Source organism: Vicugna pacos, chromosome 29 (assembly GCF_048564905.1).
Source record: "Vicugna pacos chromosome 29, VicPac4, whole genome shotgun sequence".
In the NCBI taxonomy this organism is placed as follows: Eukaryota; Metazoa; Chordata; class Mammalia; order Artiodactyla; family Camelidae; genus Vicugna; species Vicugna pacos.
Window position 1 is genome coordinate 15195043 of NC_133015.1, and position 18698 is coordinate 15213740.

The 18698-nt window shown below is 46.8% G+C and overlaps 1 protein-coding gene across 1 annotated transcript in view; it reads left to right on the forward strand.

Moving 5' to 3' along the window:
• The window catches only part of LOC116278920 (uncharacterized), a 35319-nt gene extending 17358 nt beyond the window's left edge, over positions 1-17961 (forward strand). Inside the window, exons 7-22 of the mRNA XM_072951660.1 lie at positions 2759-2847; positions 3346-3420; positions 3509-3613; positions 5277-5349; positions 7442-7580; positions 8954-9052; positions 9737-9797; positions 9910-9945; positions 10021-10151; positions 10269-10363; positions 11547-11617; positions 11983-12136; positions 13107-13165; positions 14036-14168; positions 16068-16230; positions 17807-17961. Of these exons, the coding sequence (XP_072807761.1) occupies positions 2759-2847; positions 3346-3420; positions 3509-3613; positions 5277-5349; positions 7442-7580; positions 8954-9052; positions 9737-9797; positions 9910-9945; positions 10021-10151; positions 10269-10363; positions 11547-11617; positions 11983-12136; positions 13107-13165; positions 14036-14168; positions 16068-16230; positions 17807-17852 (1529 nt within the window). The 3' untranslated portion in view covers positions 17853-17961. The remainder of the gene's footprint in view (positions 1-2758; positions 2848-3345; positions 3421-3508; positions 3614-5276; positions 5350-7441; positions 7581-8953; positions 9053-9736; positions 9798-9909; positions 9946-10020; positions 10152-10268; positions 10364-11546; positions 11618-11982; positions 12137-13106; positions 13166-14035; positions 14169-16067; positions 16231-17806) is intronic.
• Positions 17962-18698: the final 737 nt, after the last annotated feature.

Below are 18698 nucleotides of genomic sequence, written 5' to 3' on the forward strand. Positions count from 1 at the left end.
CCAAAAGGGAGGCAGTCCATCAGTGCGTCCATGAGCAAACACTGGTACATCCCTACAGTGGAATGCCACTTCCTAGTAAAAAGGGAGTGAATTGTTCATACATGATACCACATGAATGAATCTCAAAATAATCACGAGTGAATGAAGCCAGACAAAAAGGACATGTATTGTGGGATTCCATTTATATAAAACAGGAGAAAATGTACACTAGTCTAGAGCAAGTCTGGGAACTGGAGAGAAGGGTGGGACAGTTGGGAGAGAAGGATTGTAAAGGAGCTAGAAAAGACTTGGTGATTGAGTACATTCACTTCCCTGATTGTGATAATAATTTCACACTGGAAGTCAGAACTTCTCAAACTGCATTGCAAATATGTGCAGCTCATTGTATATCAATCATATCTCAACAGAGCTATAAAAATAGTATATTGAGGATGTAATCCGGTTAATACATAGTAACCAGGCTGACTAAAAACTGCTGATAATTACATGTACACAGTAGTTTGAGATTGAAAAGAAGTTGTAATCCTCTTCATAACGCCACCCTGCAGATTAGAGCTGCCTCACTGTTAAATCTTAGGTTGCTCAGGACTTGATGTTGGACCATGTCTTACTCTGTGTTTATGTGGGCAGTGCTGTGGATTCCGGTGACTTAAAATACCTTCATAGTGACAACTGCTAGTTTTCATCTCTGGTTTAGAGGTTTTCTCAGCTCCAGTCTGTAGTCTCACCTGTCTACCTGCCCATTTCTCATATATACTTGGCTACAGCCCTACTTTGAGCCTCTGCCTCTCAAACTAAAGACCCCTCTACAGGCCTAAAATTATTGAAAGCCCCCCAAAGTTTTTAGTGTATGATTTAGATCTACCTAGGTTTACAGTACTAGACAGTTAGACCTGAGAAAGTTTTAAAATATCTATTTAAAAATTCATTTAAAAATAACAATAATAAAGTTACTATGTTAACATATTTCTGTGAAAAAAATTTACAAAAAATAGTGGTAAAACAAAGACATTGTGTTACTTTTTTCCAAAAGCTGGTTTAACAAAAGATGGCTGAGTTGTTATATTTGCTTCTGCATTCACACTTGCAATATTATAAATCATGTAGCCTCTGGTAAACTCCACTGTCAATTGCAAGCAAATGAGAATAAAAAGGTAAATAATATCATATTAAAATAGTTTTAACCGAGCAGAGTTTCAGGACCCACAGAGGTCCCTGACCACACTTTGAGAACCAGTGTATGAGCAGCTATACTGTTTCCTCTTTTCCCCCAAGATGTACCAAGATCCACCTACCTTGGAGTCTTCATCAAAATGCTTAACTCCTTCACTTCTTCCCCACCCTTCTACATACTCTTTAGTGCCCAGCAAACATTATCTAGCCTTCTAATACCAAATCTGCCCCCCACCTCCATCACCAGAAAATGAACCCATGATACATTTATAACCTTCTCTACTGATGATTCAAAGTTCTTTTCATAATTGGTATGGCAGAATGTTTTATTTTACCTCAAAGCTAGATACTAACATATGTACGTAAGCTCAAAAGCTCACTTTTAAAAATTACTGCTGTAAATTCATTAATAGGCTAATTAATTGCTAAGACTTGGCACGTGGACACTCAGAAGCCAGGTATCAATTTCTTTTGTTTCTCTGTGCCTTTGAGTTTTGCTTTTCCTTTGGAGCCATATAGGCCAACACATGTTTGCAGTGGGGACTTAATGGAAGTGATTCAGCCTGAGGATGATGCTTTCTGTGCAGGCTTCACACTCTGCTGACTGAGTGGGGCTGTGCGTGGTGGGCAGGGTGGCTGCCCGGCGCTCAGTAGGCCCTCAAGGGCTGCTGTTGGTGACTGATGATGCAGAAGGGCTGGTGCTGAGAAGAGGGATCTCAGCATTAGAGCGTCCCTGCTGGGCAGAGAGAAGATGTGTGTGCACTGTGTGGTCAGATGAGGGACTTAGATGCCTGAGAGAGGAGTCTGGTTCTGAGGGCTGCGTTCTAGAGCTTCACAGGTGGAGTCGCCTGTGACTGGCTGTTTTACATGTGCTGCTTTCCTGAAGCAGTGATGGTAACATTCTCATCCTGGCGATGGAAAAGCTTGTCATTTAGGGCCTGTGTGTTATCCAGGTCCTCCAGTGACTAGGTGGGGAAGCCCACATGGTACCAAAGTGTTTAATTCCAGCGACCTTGTCCTTCGGGGCCCCCAGCATGGTTTTCATGAAAGACGATCTGCCAGGCAGCAGGAAGACACTGGAGGCCTGTGCAGGCCCAGTCAGGCGATGTTTTGAACTTGCCTTCTGTGGTGCTGCAGATAGGGCCTGGCTGTGGGGTGAACCTGCCTGGGATAAGGGTTCTATTTTTTTTTTCCTTTTTTTTTAAGCAGGGGCATGTTTACTTACCTTAGTAGTTGGAGGAGAGAATGTTAAGGGGACAGGATGCTTGGTTTTTCTTTTTCATCTCTGGTGATGTCAGAAGTATTTGAATGAATTTCTAAGAATGGTGCTTATAGCTGGGAGAGAATTTAGGGGAAGACTTTTTATTGTGTTTCTGCATCTTTGAAAAAAATTAAACTAGGAATCTCAATGATCTCACATTTACAATGCCACTAAGATTTGCTTCCTTTAGGCACAGTAGTAAAGCTAAAAAGTTAATTATACTCATAGTGCCAGCCAGGTATGTCTCTACTGCTAATAAATCATGCTAATTCTATTCTACTGGGTTTTCTTGCCAATATGAGAAATTACTTCATCTCCTTTTAGTTACTTTAAAGCAGAAGACTGAGCAGATCAAGAATTTGGAGAATGAAAAGAGAGAACTTGCAGAAAATATATCTGCTTGGGTGCAGAAGGTATCCTTGTACTTTTGCTATTTTGTGTGTGTGTGTGTGTGTGTGTGTGTGTGTGTGATTTCACCTTCAGTTCCTCCCCCCTCTGGTAGTTCAGTTATTTGGCTCTCTATTTCTTTCATCCTACTGTCCTGTTCCATGTGTTCCATAAGAGGTCTAGGTTCAAAGCAAGTGTCCTAGATTAAAAAAAAAAAAAAACCCCAAAAAACAAATTTCTTCTGTAGAGCACAGGGAACTCTACTTGATATCTTGTAATCTATAATGAAAAAGAATGTGAAGACAAACATAGGTGTATATATGTATGTGACTGAAACATGCTGTACACCAGAAAATTGACACATTGTAATTGACTATATCTCAGTAAAAAAACAAATAAAGCAAGTGTCATAGATGTAAAGCACCACTTTCTGTATTAGTGGAAGGGGTCACACACAAGATAGGTTCAGCTAGCAGTGTAATTAGTATTTGTAATTCGGTTTCCTTCATTACATTGTTGCATAGACCAACAACGCAAAGAAGTGCTTAGAGGAGACCATCAGGCAAAAGATGCTCGCCAAAAAATCACTGATGTTTAAGGTACGAACCTCTTCTCTTGTTAGATTACATTCTGAAAACAGAAATGAAAGTAATGAGTAATTGTTACTAATTCAATGTTTTGTTGAAGGAGAACTTGAAAACCATTGAGAGAGTGAATGAAGGTTTGAATGACATCATTCAGATTGCTCAAGCTAAGCTGCAGGCAGTAAGGGATGCCAAGAGTCTACACTTGGTAAGAGCTGCCGCGTTGAACATAGCCGGGTTTCTGAGGCTTTTTGTGCCCTGGGCGAGCTGCGCGCTCCCGCTTCTCCTGCTTTTGGCCACAGCAGAGTGTGAGAGCCCAGAAGCGGAACCTCCCTGTGAACAATGACCCAGAATTTCATGGACTAAAACCTCTGTGACTTTTTCTATTTCAGAGACTAGGAAATATGTCTTATTTTCACAACCTAGAGGGTTTTCTCACCACTCACACTGCCCTTCAAGATACACAGAAGATGCCAGGAAATACCTGAGAGGTGAAGGAAGTTACTAGACTAGGTGCACAGCTCCTTGCCCTGTTGATGTTAAACAGAGAATTTTCCATGTGAATTTGGGTAAACTTTGTTTATATTTCACCAGGGACACTCATTTGTGAGCTCTTTGACATTAGCAGTTTCCCACCCTTGCTTCCCCTTGTCGTCCAGTCATGCCCTCCATTGTCCAGTGAGGAGGAAGCCTGTGGAGGCAAGGAAATATCTGTGCCTGGAGGTCTCTTTTTTCCACATTTCTTTATGGGCTTGACATTTGTCCTGGACTCAACCTGGATCAGCTGCCATCACAGGAAACTTAGGGGTAGTTGTGGATACTGGCTGAGAAGGGATAGGATTCCAAAAGGGTTGAAGAGAAGCAACTGCCCATCAGAACAAACCAAGACTTTCTGGAAGAGATTGGCAGGCTGGCAGTGGAAGAAGACCAGCTGAAGAAGGAAATGCAAAATGCAAAGGGTCAGAACGAGCTGCTAGGACGCCCGGTGCTAGAACTTGAAAGAAGAGGCCCTGTCTGCTGTAAACTCTCAAATGGAGCACTGTCTTCAGCCCCAAACCGAAATTCAGGGAAAGTCCCAGATGCTTTCAAGCATGTGTAAGGGAACGTATAACACTTGCTTTCCTTTCTTTATAAGATTTGTATGTTGAGAATCATTTCACTGCCTTAATATCTTCTGGAGAGAATGCTCACCAAAGTCTTTGGACATGTACCAGGGCTAATATATTTATTTTCTATGGTTTGTTTTGCAGTTAACAAAATACTTTGTTTCTGGAAAAAAAATTACACTTTTTAAGCATATCACCCTGAGTTTTCATTGAAATCTTAGTGCATACTTTATTTCTGTCCTGTGTGGAGATACTGGAAAAAGGAACATCTCCAGAGAACTTGAAAGGTGCTGTTTCAATGAACACTTCAGGAATTTGAGGTAAATGCCTCCAGTTGCAGCAGGATTTCCACTGTACACATTAGCTTTCACAAGGAACAACAATCTCATGTCTTATAAGATTAAATGTTGATATCTACTCAAATTATTTTTCTTGGGAATTTAGTCTTCAATGAGAATGTTTTAAGTTGAAATTGCTCTTAATAAATCTCATGTCTGTGAAGCCACAGTGAAATCTGAAGAAATGCATGTGCAGGAGGACGTTCAGCTCAGCAGCAAGAAGAGAGTAAGGAATGTTACTCACCCCCAGAGATGCTTACCTCAGAGAACCGAGCATCACTGTGTCAGTGTTTAATTGTGCTGTAATGCACGTAAAGCAGATGGCCTGTCTTAGCTGATTCCAAGCGTACGATTCCTCTCGTGTTAGGTATGTTCACATTGCTGTGGATCAGTACTTCTTGAATGTCTTCTCACGTCTATCTTACAGCCAGGTGTTTCGAATACCAGATCTGAGGATTCGATGCAGCAAGCTGTGACAACTGAGGACTGCAGCCTGGAAGGTATGTTGCTTGTCGGGAAGAAAACTTTACATACAGGCTTCCTGGGAGATGTTGTGGCTTCATTTCTAGACCCCTAGAATAAAATAAATATAATAAAGAGAGTCAAATAATTTATTGGGGTTTTTTTTGGTTTTCCAGTGCAAATAACAGTTAAGTTTACACTATGCTGTAGTCTATTAAGTGAGCAATACCACTGTGTCTAAAAACCCCAATGTTCATAACTTAATGAAAATACTCTTTATTACTAAAAGCTGCTAGCCATCATTGGAGCCTTTAGTGAGGTGCAATCTTTTTGTTGGTGGGTGGTCTTTTTTTTTTTTTTTTTTTTTTTTTTTACTTTTTTTTATTGAGTTACAGTCATTTTGGTGGATGGTCTTGAATTAATGTTGGTGGCTGCTGACTGGTCATTGTGGCAGTTGCTGAAGATCGGTGTGGCTTTTGCAATTTCTTAACATAAGACCACAATGAAGTTTGTGACAGGATTCTCTCTTCCTTTCAGGAACAAGTCCTCTGTCGCAGGCAATTTGACACATTTTACATACAGTAGAACTTCTTTCCAAATTGGAGTCAGTCCTCTCACACTCTGTGGTAATTTATCAGCTAAGTTCATAAGCTCTTCTAAGTCCTTTGTTATTTCAACCTTCTTCACAGCATCTTCATCAGTAGATTCCATCTCAAGAAACCAATTTCTTTGCTTGTCCATAAGAAGCAGCTCCTCATTCATGCACATTTTATCATGCGGTTGCAGCCAATCAGTCATATCCTCAGGCTCCAATTGTAACTCTAGTTCTCCTGCTATTTTCAGCACATCTGCAGCTCCTTCCTGCACTGAAGTCTTGAGCCCCTCAAAGTTACACATCAGGATTGAAATCAATTCCTTCCAAACCCCAGTTCATGTTGATATTTTGACTTCTTCCCATGAATCACGAATGTTTTTAATGGCCTGTAAAATGGTGAATCCTTTCCAGAAAATTTTCCATTCATTTGCCCAGACCCATCAGTGGTATCACTGTCTATGGCAGCTAAAGCCTTCCAAAATGTATTTCTTAAATAATAAGACTTGAAAGTCATAATTACTCCTGATCCATGGGCTGCAGAATAGATGTCGTGTTAAGCATGGAAACAGCATTCATCTCATGCATCTCCATCAGAGCTCCTGGATGACTTGTGCATTGTCCATGAGCAGTAGTATTTTGAAAGAAATTTTTTTTTGTGTTTTGTTTTGTTTTCTGAGCAGTAGTTCTCAACAATGGGCTAAAATATTCATGTTGTAAATAGATGTGCTGTCATTCAGGCTTTGTTCTATATATAGAGCATAGAGTAGATTTCACTTGATACTCATGGGACATAGGATTTTCATAATGTTAAATGAATATTGGCTTTGTTAGCCGCTAACGGGAAAATCAGCCTATCCATTGAAGCCTTGATGCCAGGCGCTGACTCCTCTCCAGCTGTAACAGTGCTGGGTGGCCTCCCCTTGCAGTTCTCTGCATTGAAAACCTGTTGTTTAGTGCAGCCACCTTCATTAGCTGTCTTAGCTTCATCTCCTGGAGCACTTGCAGCAGCCTCTGGGTCAGCTCTTCCTGCCTTACCTTGCACAAGTATGCAGTGGAGATGGAATCTTACCTTAAACTTCATGGGCCAACCCCCTGCTGGCTTCACACTTTTCTTCTGAAGCCTCTTCACCTCTCTCAGGGTTTATAGAATTGCTGAGAATTAGGGACTTCCGCTGAATTAGGCTTTGCCTTAAAGGAATGTCATGCCTGTTTTAATTAAAATGATAAAGAACGAAATATTTCAGGAACTACCAAAATGTGACACAGAGATAAGAAATGAGCAAATGCTGCCAGGAAAAAATGTCACCAATGGAATTGCTGTACTCAGGGTTGTTACAAATCTTCAATTGTTTAAAAATATGCATTACCAGGGAGGGCAATAAAATGAAACATGCCTGTAATAGCAATGAATTTGCACTGGGAAGGTAAAAAGTGGATTCCTGCCTTCAGAATTCTCTCCTTTCTCCACTCCCCGGTACAGCCAAGCTCTTGAGTGCACATGTGCACACACAAAGCCAGTTGTTTTATGTTTACAGAGGGTAAAAAGAAAATGCAAGACCACCATGCTGCATCGGGATCTCTGAAAGAACGTGAGGAAGATGGTTTCCAAGAGCAGGTGAAGAAAGTACGTGTCCCTGATGAAATCAGTAGACAGAGAACTATGGACACTAAAGGGTAAGACGTTCCCGTGTTAATTATGACAATGTGTGAATGAATGTGTGGAGTTATGTGGATATTGTAATACATTTCAGAAGACTTAACACCATTATTTCTTTACCATATTCAATCAGTACAGATGTGCATTTATTTTTCGACCTTGATTTCTGTAATCTGCTGCTTCTGTTCATTCTAACTGGTTACCAGAGTCTTGTTTGTATTAGGTTGAGAGTTTAGCGGGTTCTTGGACCAGATTTAGTCACTTCATTATCTGGATCCCCCTAGGTCCATTTTTATTGTCCTTAGGTTTCAGCCACATCAAAGTGTCATGACCTGCCATGTGTCTATCATTTTTAATGAACTCTAGACATTGGGTAGAAAATAGAGAAAATTTGAGGCCTCGTGTGAGGTTAACTTGCTGCAGAGAAGGTGGGCATTACAGCTGGCAGGTGGTCAGGGTGCCAGAAGCGCTGCATCCTGTTAACCCAGTTAGCAGCTGAGATCAGTCAGTGCAGCCAGCCCTCGTGAGGCCCGTGTGTCTCCTGTCCACCTTTGTTTCTGGCATGTAGCTCTCGTGGATCCCAGCTAAGGCCTGTGGGTCTTTCTAGGGATCACCTTCGCTGACAGACCGTGAGCTCCAGCTGCCTGACTGCGGTGCCCGTGCGTAGGGGGCACTGGCTGCCAGGCTGCTCTGCATCTCAGTGGTTTCCTCTGCAGTTACCGGGTGATCCCCGGGGAAGGTGGGCCCAGTCCTGGGCTTTATTCTTCTCCATCTTGGCCTCATGTCCCTTCCTGGCTTGTTAGCAATTTGGTACATTCGATCATGGATTTCATAATTTGTCCAGAGTTTCCTGTCATTCTCAGGGAGAGGTCATGGACGTCACACCCATTAACCTGCTTTCAAAAACAAACATTTCCTTATATTTCCTAAAGGATCAGGTTTTGCTCCAGGTTTTGACTGAAATCTGGGCTCTCTGTGGGAGAAATCAAACAAGTCATGAATGCTTGCTTTACCCTAATGTGTTTGGTTGTGATGACTTGGTCAGACCCTGATCCCACGTTGAAACACAGTGAGCTCGCGCTGCCCCAGGCACAGGATCCTGAGCCTGGGGGGGGGGGGCAGAGCACACCTCACATGGGCTTTTCCTGTGTGTTTACTTTATGCACAGATGAGTAGGGGTGGGGACGCTGAAAGGAAGCCCAGATACCAAGCACTTGCCAGAGGACTGAGTGTAGTTTTTTCATATTTATTAGTGAGGGTACTTTAATTCTTTCCTGTGTGTTTATCAGCTTGAACATTTATGGGGAAGGGCGAAAGGAACATGGAATTCTTCCCTTCCAGTTTCTGGGAGAGAAACTGGCAGAATTTCAGAGTTTCTTTCCCCTCTCAGGAAGGTGGACATGAACGGATGTGAGCTGGTGGGAAAGCAACGGCTTCTGGCATCAGAGGAGAAGGCAAAATTGGCTGAAGAGGAGACAAGAGAGTACAAGTGAGTTCAGCTCCTCCGCACCTGTGGCTCTGAAAACACCTGTTGGATTTTTTGAAAACTTTTCTAAAATGTTTAGATACAATATCATAAACCGACCCAAACAAAAGACATTTGTATACATGGCTTTACACAGGAGGAAAAGTGTTAAGTTTTACACATGTTAAGTTAAATGTTTAACTTTAAAAAGTATTAACTTACTAAGAATTTCCTGGCCCCCAGTGCTGGCCAGACTGAGAGGAGAGACGGTTCACAGAGATGTTTCTGAAGGTGCTATAAGCCGTTCTCACCCTGAGGACAGCAGTTTACTGTAGCGTCAGTCAGACCAATAAACATGCCCGTGCTGCTGGGGAGACCCAGGTGTAAGAAGTAGGGTCAGGATGTAAGGAAAGGAAGAATCAAGCTTTGTGATGAAAGATGCTCAGCACAGGACACGTGAGGGAAATGCTGAGAACGGGAGGAGGAATTGTGTCAGCTCAGAACCCAGCAGGCGTTCAGTAACGGTGACGGAAGGAGTGGCTGCAGCGACAGCTTTGCACCTGCTGTGCTTCTGCAGCCGTGTGCAGTGTGTCTTGAGCGGTGAGATGATGTGTGAGTGTGCAGTGCAGATAACGTGGACTGGGGCAGGTTACTTAACAGCATACCCAGCATTGTGTCTTCTCTGATGGAACAATTTGTAACTCATAGGATAAAGCTTGAAGAATGTCACGTTCAAATGCGGGAAGCAGAGATCACTTGGAGACACCAGGTAACCTGCCTTCCTCCTGACACACCGAGTCCTGAGAACCTGATGCAGACGGTTACTTTGGCCCTGAGAACCCCTCACCATGAGGTGTTTCTTGATGTGTTGACTTTTTCAGGTTGCTCTTGCCGAGAAGAAGGCCCAAGACAGCTCGGTAAGAATTTGTTTCCTTCCTTCCCTTTGTGCACAGTTGACCACAACTGAACGTGGATGTGTTTTTCTCCCACAGCTCAGGGCTCAGGAGCTGGAGAGGGACAACTCTGACCTACGAAGGGATAACTCGGACCTGCGAAGGGACAACTCGGACCTGCGAAGGGACAACTCGGACCAGCGAAGGGAAGTTGCCCACCTGAAACAGAGGTACAGAATTTTGACACATTTTTACGGGTGTTTTGAGATTTTTGAGGACTGGTTGTTTTGTGCCTAGTAGAAGAATTGGTGGTGTAATTCGTATTGAAGCCATTCTTTATCTTTAAGATTGGATGCAATCTGCAAATGGAGGCAGGCAGAGGAATACATGAGGCAGGAGCCCACCCCAGGAGGACCGTACAGGCTGCACCCTCCCCTGAGAGGTAAGGAGCGCACTGTGAAGTGCGGCAGCTCCATTTCTACAGCAGGAGCCACCCAGTGGGCTGCTTTTCCAGGTAGTTGTCGGGTTTCCTGGACACCACACCACACACTCACTGCGGGGAACAGGTTCACAGCTGGGTGACAAGATGCTGTTTTCTTCACGGGCCACCAGCCAGCAGGGCTCTGTCCCCTGTGAGCGGTGGAGCTCACTCCCCTCCAGGGACTGCGGGCCACCCCCCAGGCTCTTGCTTGGCTGGCGTGGCTGGCATGGCTGGTTTCTGTGCACTAGAAGACGTGAGCGTCAGCCCCCTCTTCCCGCCTGGACACGGTGTTGAAGGCTGAATTTCCTTCTCATTTCAGGAAAATAACATGGATGACGTTTTAGAATGAAGGCAGTATGTCATAACGAGAAAAACATTTTTCTTTATTTGTCTTGGTGGATAAATACTCTATTCAAGATCTGCTTTAAGGCAGCAGGCATTTCACTAATTTTGCAGGTCCCTTCATTCTTATAAAAAAGCTTGCACAGTGACCTAAAGTAGCCAGTTAGTGAGTGACATGACTGCGTAACCTCACTCTTCCAGAGTTAACGTGTAACTCTAAAAAGTCTCCCACCAGCTTCTCCATGTAATTCACCATTCTTTTGCTGATGATTACAACATGAGTCATTGAGGCCACTTCTTTCATAAATGTTTACATGACATCTGGTCACTTATACAAGACATATCCTGTCAGACAGAAGGCTTTTAACAGTTTACCAACAGGCTGAGGAGGAAGAGGTGGAGCTCACAGTCACGGGTTGTTGGATACTCTTCCTATGAAAGACTCTTCTTACTTTAATGTATAACCTGTGTACAGACTGATTTGCCCTGAAGTGTGCTGTGAGTCCCCTGTGTCAGTGCTGGTTGCCAGGGATCTGAGCCCTGAGCCCCCGTCCAGGGTGATTAGCTATGAAAACACCTAAATCAAGGCTCTGTGGTGTCCTCGTCATGGATCAGGGGTCCAGTCTCCCCTCATCCTCGGGGTCCACCTGAGGCGTGAGGGAGACCTGCGGCCTCTGTGAAGAGCCTGGGGCGCGGGCGGCAGTGAGAGCTACTAGAGGAGGGCACGAGGGCTCGGCTCATGCTTCCCCCGCACGGCCTCTGTCAGAGAGAATCCGCATTAAGCACTCCTCTCCCTTTACAGCTTCAGGGCTGGGTGGCACCTCTGTTAGGAATGGCAACGCCTTCCCGGCTCATGAGGGAGAGGAAGCCCAGGTAAGTAATTTTTTCCACTTGTGTTCCAGTGATCATTTTCTATTGAAATTATCTCTGGAAATACCATTTTCCTTTTGAAAAATCCTTTCCTACCCTTCCCTATGGATTTGGTATTCCGAGATAAGGATGCCCTGTGATCACTGTGACGTGTGACAACAGTGTTTTGTCCCCAAGTCCTCCTGTGCAGCCTGGGCTGCAGGCAGACACCAGGGCTGATGGAGAGCATGGCACTTGGCTGCCGCCTGGGCACCCGGTGGAGGGGAGGGTGCCCGGTGCCGACAGCTGCTGCTGCGTTGGGTTTCGGCTCCTGTCGGCGTTGGCGCTTTTGTCTGTCATCCAACCCAGCTCTCCCTTCTGTCCTGCAGGCCACCCCGTGGGCCGGAGGGCCCCAACCTTTCCCAGGACCAGTCTGCGTGGCCTGCCCCGCGTACGGCCCGTCGTCGCCCACCTGGGCACCTGCACCTGTTCCCCCTTGGTGCCCCGTGCCGCCTCGCCCCCCACCGCCAGCTGCTCCGCTCGGTAAGACGAAAGCATAGTCCTCTGTTTCTTCCTTGAGTCACTGCAGAAGAAGGGCAGGTCGCTCTCCGGGGCTTCCCCGTGCACGGGCGGCCCTGACTGGGCTCACGGCCGCGTCCCTCTGGTCCCTTAGCAGACGCACTTGATGGGCCGCGTCTTCCCCGTCCTGCCCTGGGGAGGGAGGTGTCTCTTGCAGAGGGAAAGAGGGTCCTCTGAGGGAGGGCAGACGTGTCGGTTCTGCACACGGGCCTTCAACAGAGACCACGTTCCGGGCTCCCTGGAGGAGAAGCCCGCCCCTGTCACTGTCTGCAGCGAGTGGAGCCCTGACCTTCCACAGCCGATGATCGGTTATGGAAGAAACACCCGAACCCGTGGCCTGTGGTCTCTTCAGTCAAGGGTCCCTGAGACCTGTCTCCCACTCGGTCTGATGTGAGACTTAGTGTGATACGGGGAAGAAAGCCTCAAAGGTCTTCCGCGCTTCAGCAAAGTAACATGTTTTGTAAGGTAGTGAACGGTGAAAGAGTTTTTTTGTATTTTATTTTATCTATGCCGAGAAGCTAGTTTACTCGGGGAAGGATATAGGTTAGTGGTAAACAGAATGCTTGCTTAGCATGCCGAATTCCGTGTGCTCATTCCCGGTACCTCCACTTAAAAAAGGAAGAAAAGAAAAAACAAAAACAGGAACGAACTTCAAATGTTGGAAGTACATAGTGCGCAAACCCGACTTGGCTATCCATTCTTTTTACGTGTTTTCCTCTTACTGCTTGGTTTGAAATCTATCCCAACCGTGACTTAAGCTTTTGGGGTTTTTTGGGTTTTTTTTTTTTCCCCCAGAAAAATGCTCTTAACTCTTTGAAATTCTTTTCTGCCACTTTTGTTTTGACATATCCACGGACGGAGATAGATGCACGTGGTGGTTGTGATTTGCATTCGTGAATATTCTCGTTAATGTACCTGTAACTACATTTTACAGGTGGTATGTCAGTGAGCCACTTTGCAGAAGAAGAAGGAGGAGAGTCTTCCTCTGAGGAGGTACTGTCTCTTGTTGTTAATGTCCTTGTGTGACTGTGTAAGTATCAGGGGATTCTGAAACATAAGCCGGGGGTTGGTGTGAGTGTGCATTTTCACGTTTGCATCTGCTGATGAGAAGTTTTGACTTACATTTTTAACTTACAGTTTAGGATGTGATTCTGTGCTTAATGCCGTAGGACTGGATAATGCACTTGTGTTAATTTTCCAGACTCACCTAGTGAAACCAGTGTCTGTATGTGAATTCTTTTTTTCAGGGTCTTTCCTTTACAGTTTATTAGAGGATATTGAAAAGAAATTCATCCCTGGGAAAGTTAGGTGTATCTTGGAGTTGGTTCTTGTTTTAGCCGTCCTCACTTGAGATTAATTAGGTGGTGGTTCATTTTGAAGGCAGCATGTTTTGTCTTCCCATTCCACCGCCAGTAACAGTGTTCTAGTTTCCTTAATGCCTTACGCTGTTTCCCACCTGCTCCTTTTACTCAGGCTGCCCTTCCCCAGAGCCCCTCCACATCCCCCCTCTGCACTGGATGTCTCTTTTTTAAAACAGTGCGGTCTTCCCAGCATTCCCTGAGCTATCCACGTGCCGCGGACTCTCCTGTCCTTTGTGGCGTTACTGTACCCGTTCACCTCAGTTGTAGAGCTGTTGACACTTTTCTGTGCTGACTTGTTTTCGTGGATCCTGTGCCTCTGGCAGAACAGAGAGGAGAATCTGCCTTTTATTTGTACCGCCAGCTTCTCCCAGGATAGGGCTTATGTTCTGATAGCTATGGTAAATAACTGTTGTCTACCTGACCGACCGACCGACCGACCAAGCGTATGAACATGATGGTTTCTGAAGTTTGGTTCTTGTTTTATCTTGTTTTGTGTTCCTAGGAAGGGGCGACTGAGCCCGAACATAACAAACCGGAAGACGCTACTGGGACTGTAGAAACGGCTCCATGGGAGCTAAGAGATCATACCACACCGACCTCTTCTGCTGGAGCACACGGAGCTTATTATACACCGGGTAAGTTAGTGAACGTGGATGGCATTCCTTGTTCCTCTGTGCCTAGAAGCTAGTGTGCTCTGGGGGGTGGGGGGAGGGTATATGTAGCTCAGCAGTAGACAGAATGCAGGCTTAGCATGCAGGAGTTCCTGGGGACAGTATCCAGTTCCTCCAAGAAACGAGTGTGATGCGGGGAAGGCAGGCAGGCAGGCAGGCAGGCAGGCGCAAAGGTTTTGTTTCGCTTCAGCAGTGTCTTCACAGGAAAGCCTAATTCTCCATCCTTTTCTGTGGTTTTTAGCCCACGCGGGACCTGGCGCGGCTCCGGTGTGGCCCGGCAGCGCCTGGCCACCTGCGGCGGCCCCGGAGGCCCATATAAATTGGGAGATCGTGTTCGGTTTAAGTCTTTCTGGGATATGTATTCTTTTTGTTTTCGCAGCATCCTCTCTGGCCTCATCTGCAGGCTGTGTATTTTGTTTCAGGTCTGGCATGTCGTTTTGTTTTCAAAGTCAAACTCTTGTGCAGGGTCCATTGGCTTTCCTCTCAGCCAGTCACCTTGAGTGTTGCTTTCAGAAGCCATCAGCGAGGGAGTGCATGAGGGCTGAGGACCTCAGGATTTGACTGTGTGTTTATTAAAATAGCATAAGAATGGTGAGCCCTTGCTCCATACTGACTCCTCCTGGCTCGGCTAACTCCTTTTTACCTCCTTCACTTCGGATTGCTCCTGGGTCACTGAGACCGGTTCCTGTTGTCATTCTTTGAATGGTTTCTTGGCTCAAGCTGGGAATTCTCCTTTGTAGAAAGCCCATTCAATGCCTCGTAACTGAAAACTGAGCAAAGCCACTCCTCTAGCCTTACACTGTGTGCTTTGTGCAACTTTGAGTCTTCCTGGGTGTGGTAAATGTCACAGCCCATCACTGTCTCTTCTGGGGAGGTAAAGGTGCTTTCCCCGCTGCGTACAGTTGTATTCTTGGGCAGAAAAGCCTGACTCTCAGAGATGGTGCATTTGTAGTAGGGAATAGAGGCTGGAAGGGAAAGAGCCCGCAGTGAAAATGCCTACTTCCCTGCAGGACCAATTTGTACCACAGTCCTGGCATCATGTCCTCCATCCCGCGCTGGGTCGGTTCTGCCCTGGAAGCTGTCAGAGCTGCTTCTCTGTCTCACCACACACTGTTGGATTTTCCACATCAGCTAAAATCCCGTTGGTGTTATTTGCAGGATTGAGACTTCCCCCTTCCCTTTCCCATAGGACAAACATAGTGTGCTTTTCCTAGCGAACTTAAAATCCAGACATCCCTGAGAATAAGGATGATTTTAGCAGAGCCTGACTCCCTTCTGAGGACAGCCTTGTTCCCTCAGAAGCACTTTGCCAGCTCCCCCACAGGACTCCGGGACGCCCAGCTCCTCAGAGCTCATTGCGCCCAGGGGTAGCTCCTGCGGTGCGGAGGAGGGCCCTTTGTGAGCAGGGAGTAGAGAGGGTCTGGCAGGGTGCTGCAGACAGAGCAAGTATCCAGGTGCGGCTCTGATTCTGTGTGTGGAAAACCAGGCCTTCACTTCCTTTCTTTCTCTGTGTTTCTGGTTCATGCAGACCATGCTTCTGTGGAGCTGGGGAAGGTGTCAGGGTGGGTTGTCCTGCACAGAGAGGCTTCCTGTTTGGGAGGTCCTACTTTATCAATTTGCTGGAACCTCTGTACATCGTCTCAGACGCAGGACTCTCACCTTCCTCCACTTACAGACACCAGCGGTATCGTGTGGCAACAGTGTTTTATCCCCAAGGTCGAGTGTGTGGCCCTGTGCTACTGTCTGGGCACCCGGTGGAGGGGAGGGTGCCCGGTGCTGACAGCTGCTGCATTGGGTTTCAGGTTCTGTAGGTGTTTTTCCTTTTGTCTGTCATCCAACACAGCTCTCTCTTCTGTTCTGCAGGTCACAGTGAATTCCAGACGTCCCGGTGCTTGTCCAGGACCACCTGGTGTACCTTGCCCCCTGGGACACCCATCACCAATTCTCAGATGCTATTCATCACCGCCACCCCCACCTCCGTTGTGGCCTCTGTGGGCTCAGTCACCGGCACAAGTTACTTCGCTCGGTAAGATGAAAGCATGTGCTTCTGCTCCCTTTTCGAGTCTTTGCAGAAGGGGAGATGGCACTCCAGGGCCTTGCGATGCCTGAGGAAATCTGACTTGGGACATTGTGACATCTGTCTAGCTTCCCAGCACACACATCTGATGGACTGTGTCATTTCCCTGTCCTGACCTGGGAAGCAGGTGTCTCTTGTATAGAACAAAAGAGACTTTTGACAGAATATCAAATGAATTTGAAGTCCCAGTTTGGCAGATGTGCCTCTTGCATGGACCATGTGATGTGCTCTGTGAGGGGTGAAGCACACCCCTAACTTCAGGGGCTCATGGGGTTGCCTCGAGGGGTGAGGGAGGGAGCGAGTGAGGGAGAGAGACATTCACAACAGACAGCTTGTCACCATAGCAGATGTGCCCGTGCAGGGCCTCAGAGTGCAGAAGAGGGACACGTGAGCCACCAGGAGTGAATAGGAGGGTGTGGAGGGGAAGAAAGAAATTGAGGGGCTGCCCAGTGGGCGTTTGTTGGGTTCACTCAGGTGGAGCTGGAACGTCACTCCCGGCAGGGCGGGCAGTTCAGGCGGGCCGTGTGAATGCAGCGTGAGGTCCACTCAGAGCCACGTGTGTGTGCAGGGGACTCAGTGCAGCCATGCACGTATCCCCTTCAGAACCCACTGCCTCCAGAAAGCCTCAGTTCACAACCTCATATAAAGATGATTGTTCTCTTGGGTTTCTGAAAGTTCTGGGTCTGGATGAAATCTCTGGATATCAGAGAAACTGAAATTTAGCTTGTTTTTTTCAGGATGTTTTGTGTGGCTGAAGTTTTCTTTTGTCCCAGTGATTTGAAAAGTGCAGGCAGGATTTAGATCAGCTGAGCAGGTGCCTTGCCCTTCAGCATGAGGCAGGTTCTTTGGGGGAAGTCAGGGGTGATCAGGAGACCCCCTGTAGGACCCCTGTCCTCACACCCCTGCTCCCTCCTGTCACCATGCCCACTGTCAGCTTGGCATCTCTACGTTTATGTCACAAGATCCGATTCCTGATTCTTTGAGTTCTTGCAGTTGCAGTTCATCCCCTAACACCAAGACTCAGTGGGGCCCCCACAGGGTCTCAGCGTTGTTGTCTGTGAGCCGGGGGTAATGCTGGTCCCTGACGTCATTGTGAGGAGGGTCGGGTCAAGCACACACATTGTTTTGCAAAATGACTGGGACATATTTCTCACTCAGCATTCTCATAGTTTAAAAGAAAGTGTCTGCACACAGTATAATCAAAAGAGACCTCAGGAAGTCCATTAAATTTAAACTGAAGATGTAAGAGCTCAGGCCCAGAGCTTACCATTCTCTGCTTTAAAGATAAGGTGAAAGATCCCTTTCTTCTATTAAATCTTAGGTCCTACTAGTTAAAGAAGAAAATATAACAATGAGAATGTGCACATTTTGAGATCTGTGTCTGAGATGTGAAAGTAATTATTTTCATTCTGTATAGACACGGACATGCACACACAGACTACAGTGTCCGTCAGAGGCCATACGTAGAGAAGACAAAATCGGGAAAAAATAAGGTCCTATTAAAATAACTCTTTTTGCCTTACAGCACAGTCTATATGACACCTGAAGAGGCCTCTCAACTGTGGCAATGATGTGTTAAGAGATGTCAGAGGTACATTAAGGCCCAAATATTTTCCTACTCCATCCTGCTGCCCCCTCTGGTCTCTCCTGTTGTCACCCCTAATGAATCTGTCACCGTTCTCTCTGTGTCAGTGTCTGCTTCCTGGAGGATCAGTGGTCACACCCTCTTGAGGGCACGCAGTGATTCACGGGCACCCAACTCACAAACCAGCAGGAACTAAGATGACAGGGCAGATGAAAGGTTACCCCTTCAGGGCAGCAGTGACCACAGGGGCCCCAGGGCTCCTCCTGGTTGTTGGGTACAGCCTGTGTCTAGATCTAGTGATGGCTGTGCTGCTTCAGTCTGTAAACACTCACTGGGCATGTGGGGCCTGTCAGTCACAGGGGTGTCTGGTCGTGAGACCAGAATGAAGTGGCCGTGTCTCATGGTGAGGAATGGATGAGGTGCAGGGGGGGCCATGGGCGTCCAGCAAGAGGCCCTGCACTGACCAGGCCCGTGCCCCCGCCCCGCGTCAGCTGCCTGGCAGCCCTGGCTCCAGGCAGACCCTGAGGGGGGCTGAGGGCGACAGTGCTCTCAGTGAGCCCCGTGAGCACCATTCATCCTCCCACAGCCTCCTGACTCTGAGGTGGGCGGGGCGCCACCACTGCCAGGGAGAAGGTGTTGGGTATAGAAAGAGTCCACTCCATTCTGCGCCAGCTGTCCCTGGAGCCCACGGGGCCCTCCTTCCAGGTGGGGAAGGCAGCCAGCCCTGCAGCAGCTCTGGGGTCCAGGCTGGGCCACAAACAGGTCAAGGTGAGACTGTTGCGCTGCCTGGGAGGTGGGGGGAACAGCAATGCAGCAGTAAATGCCAGCAGGA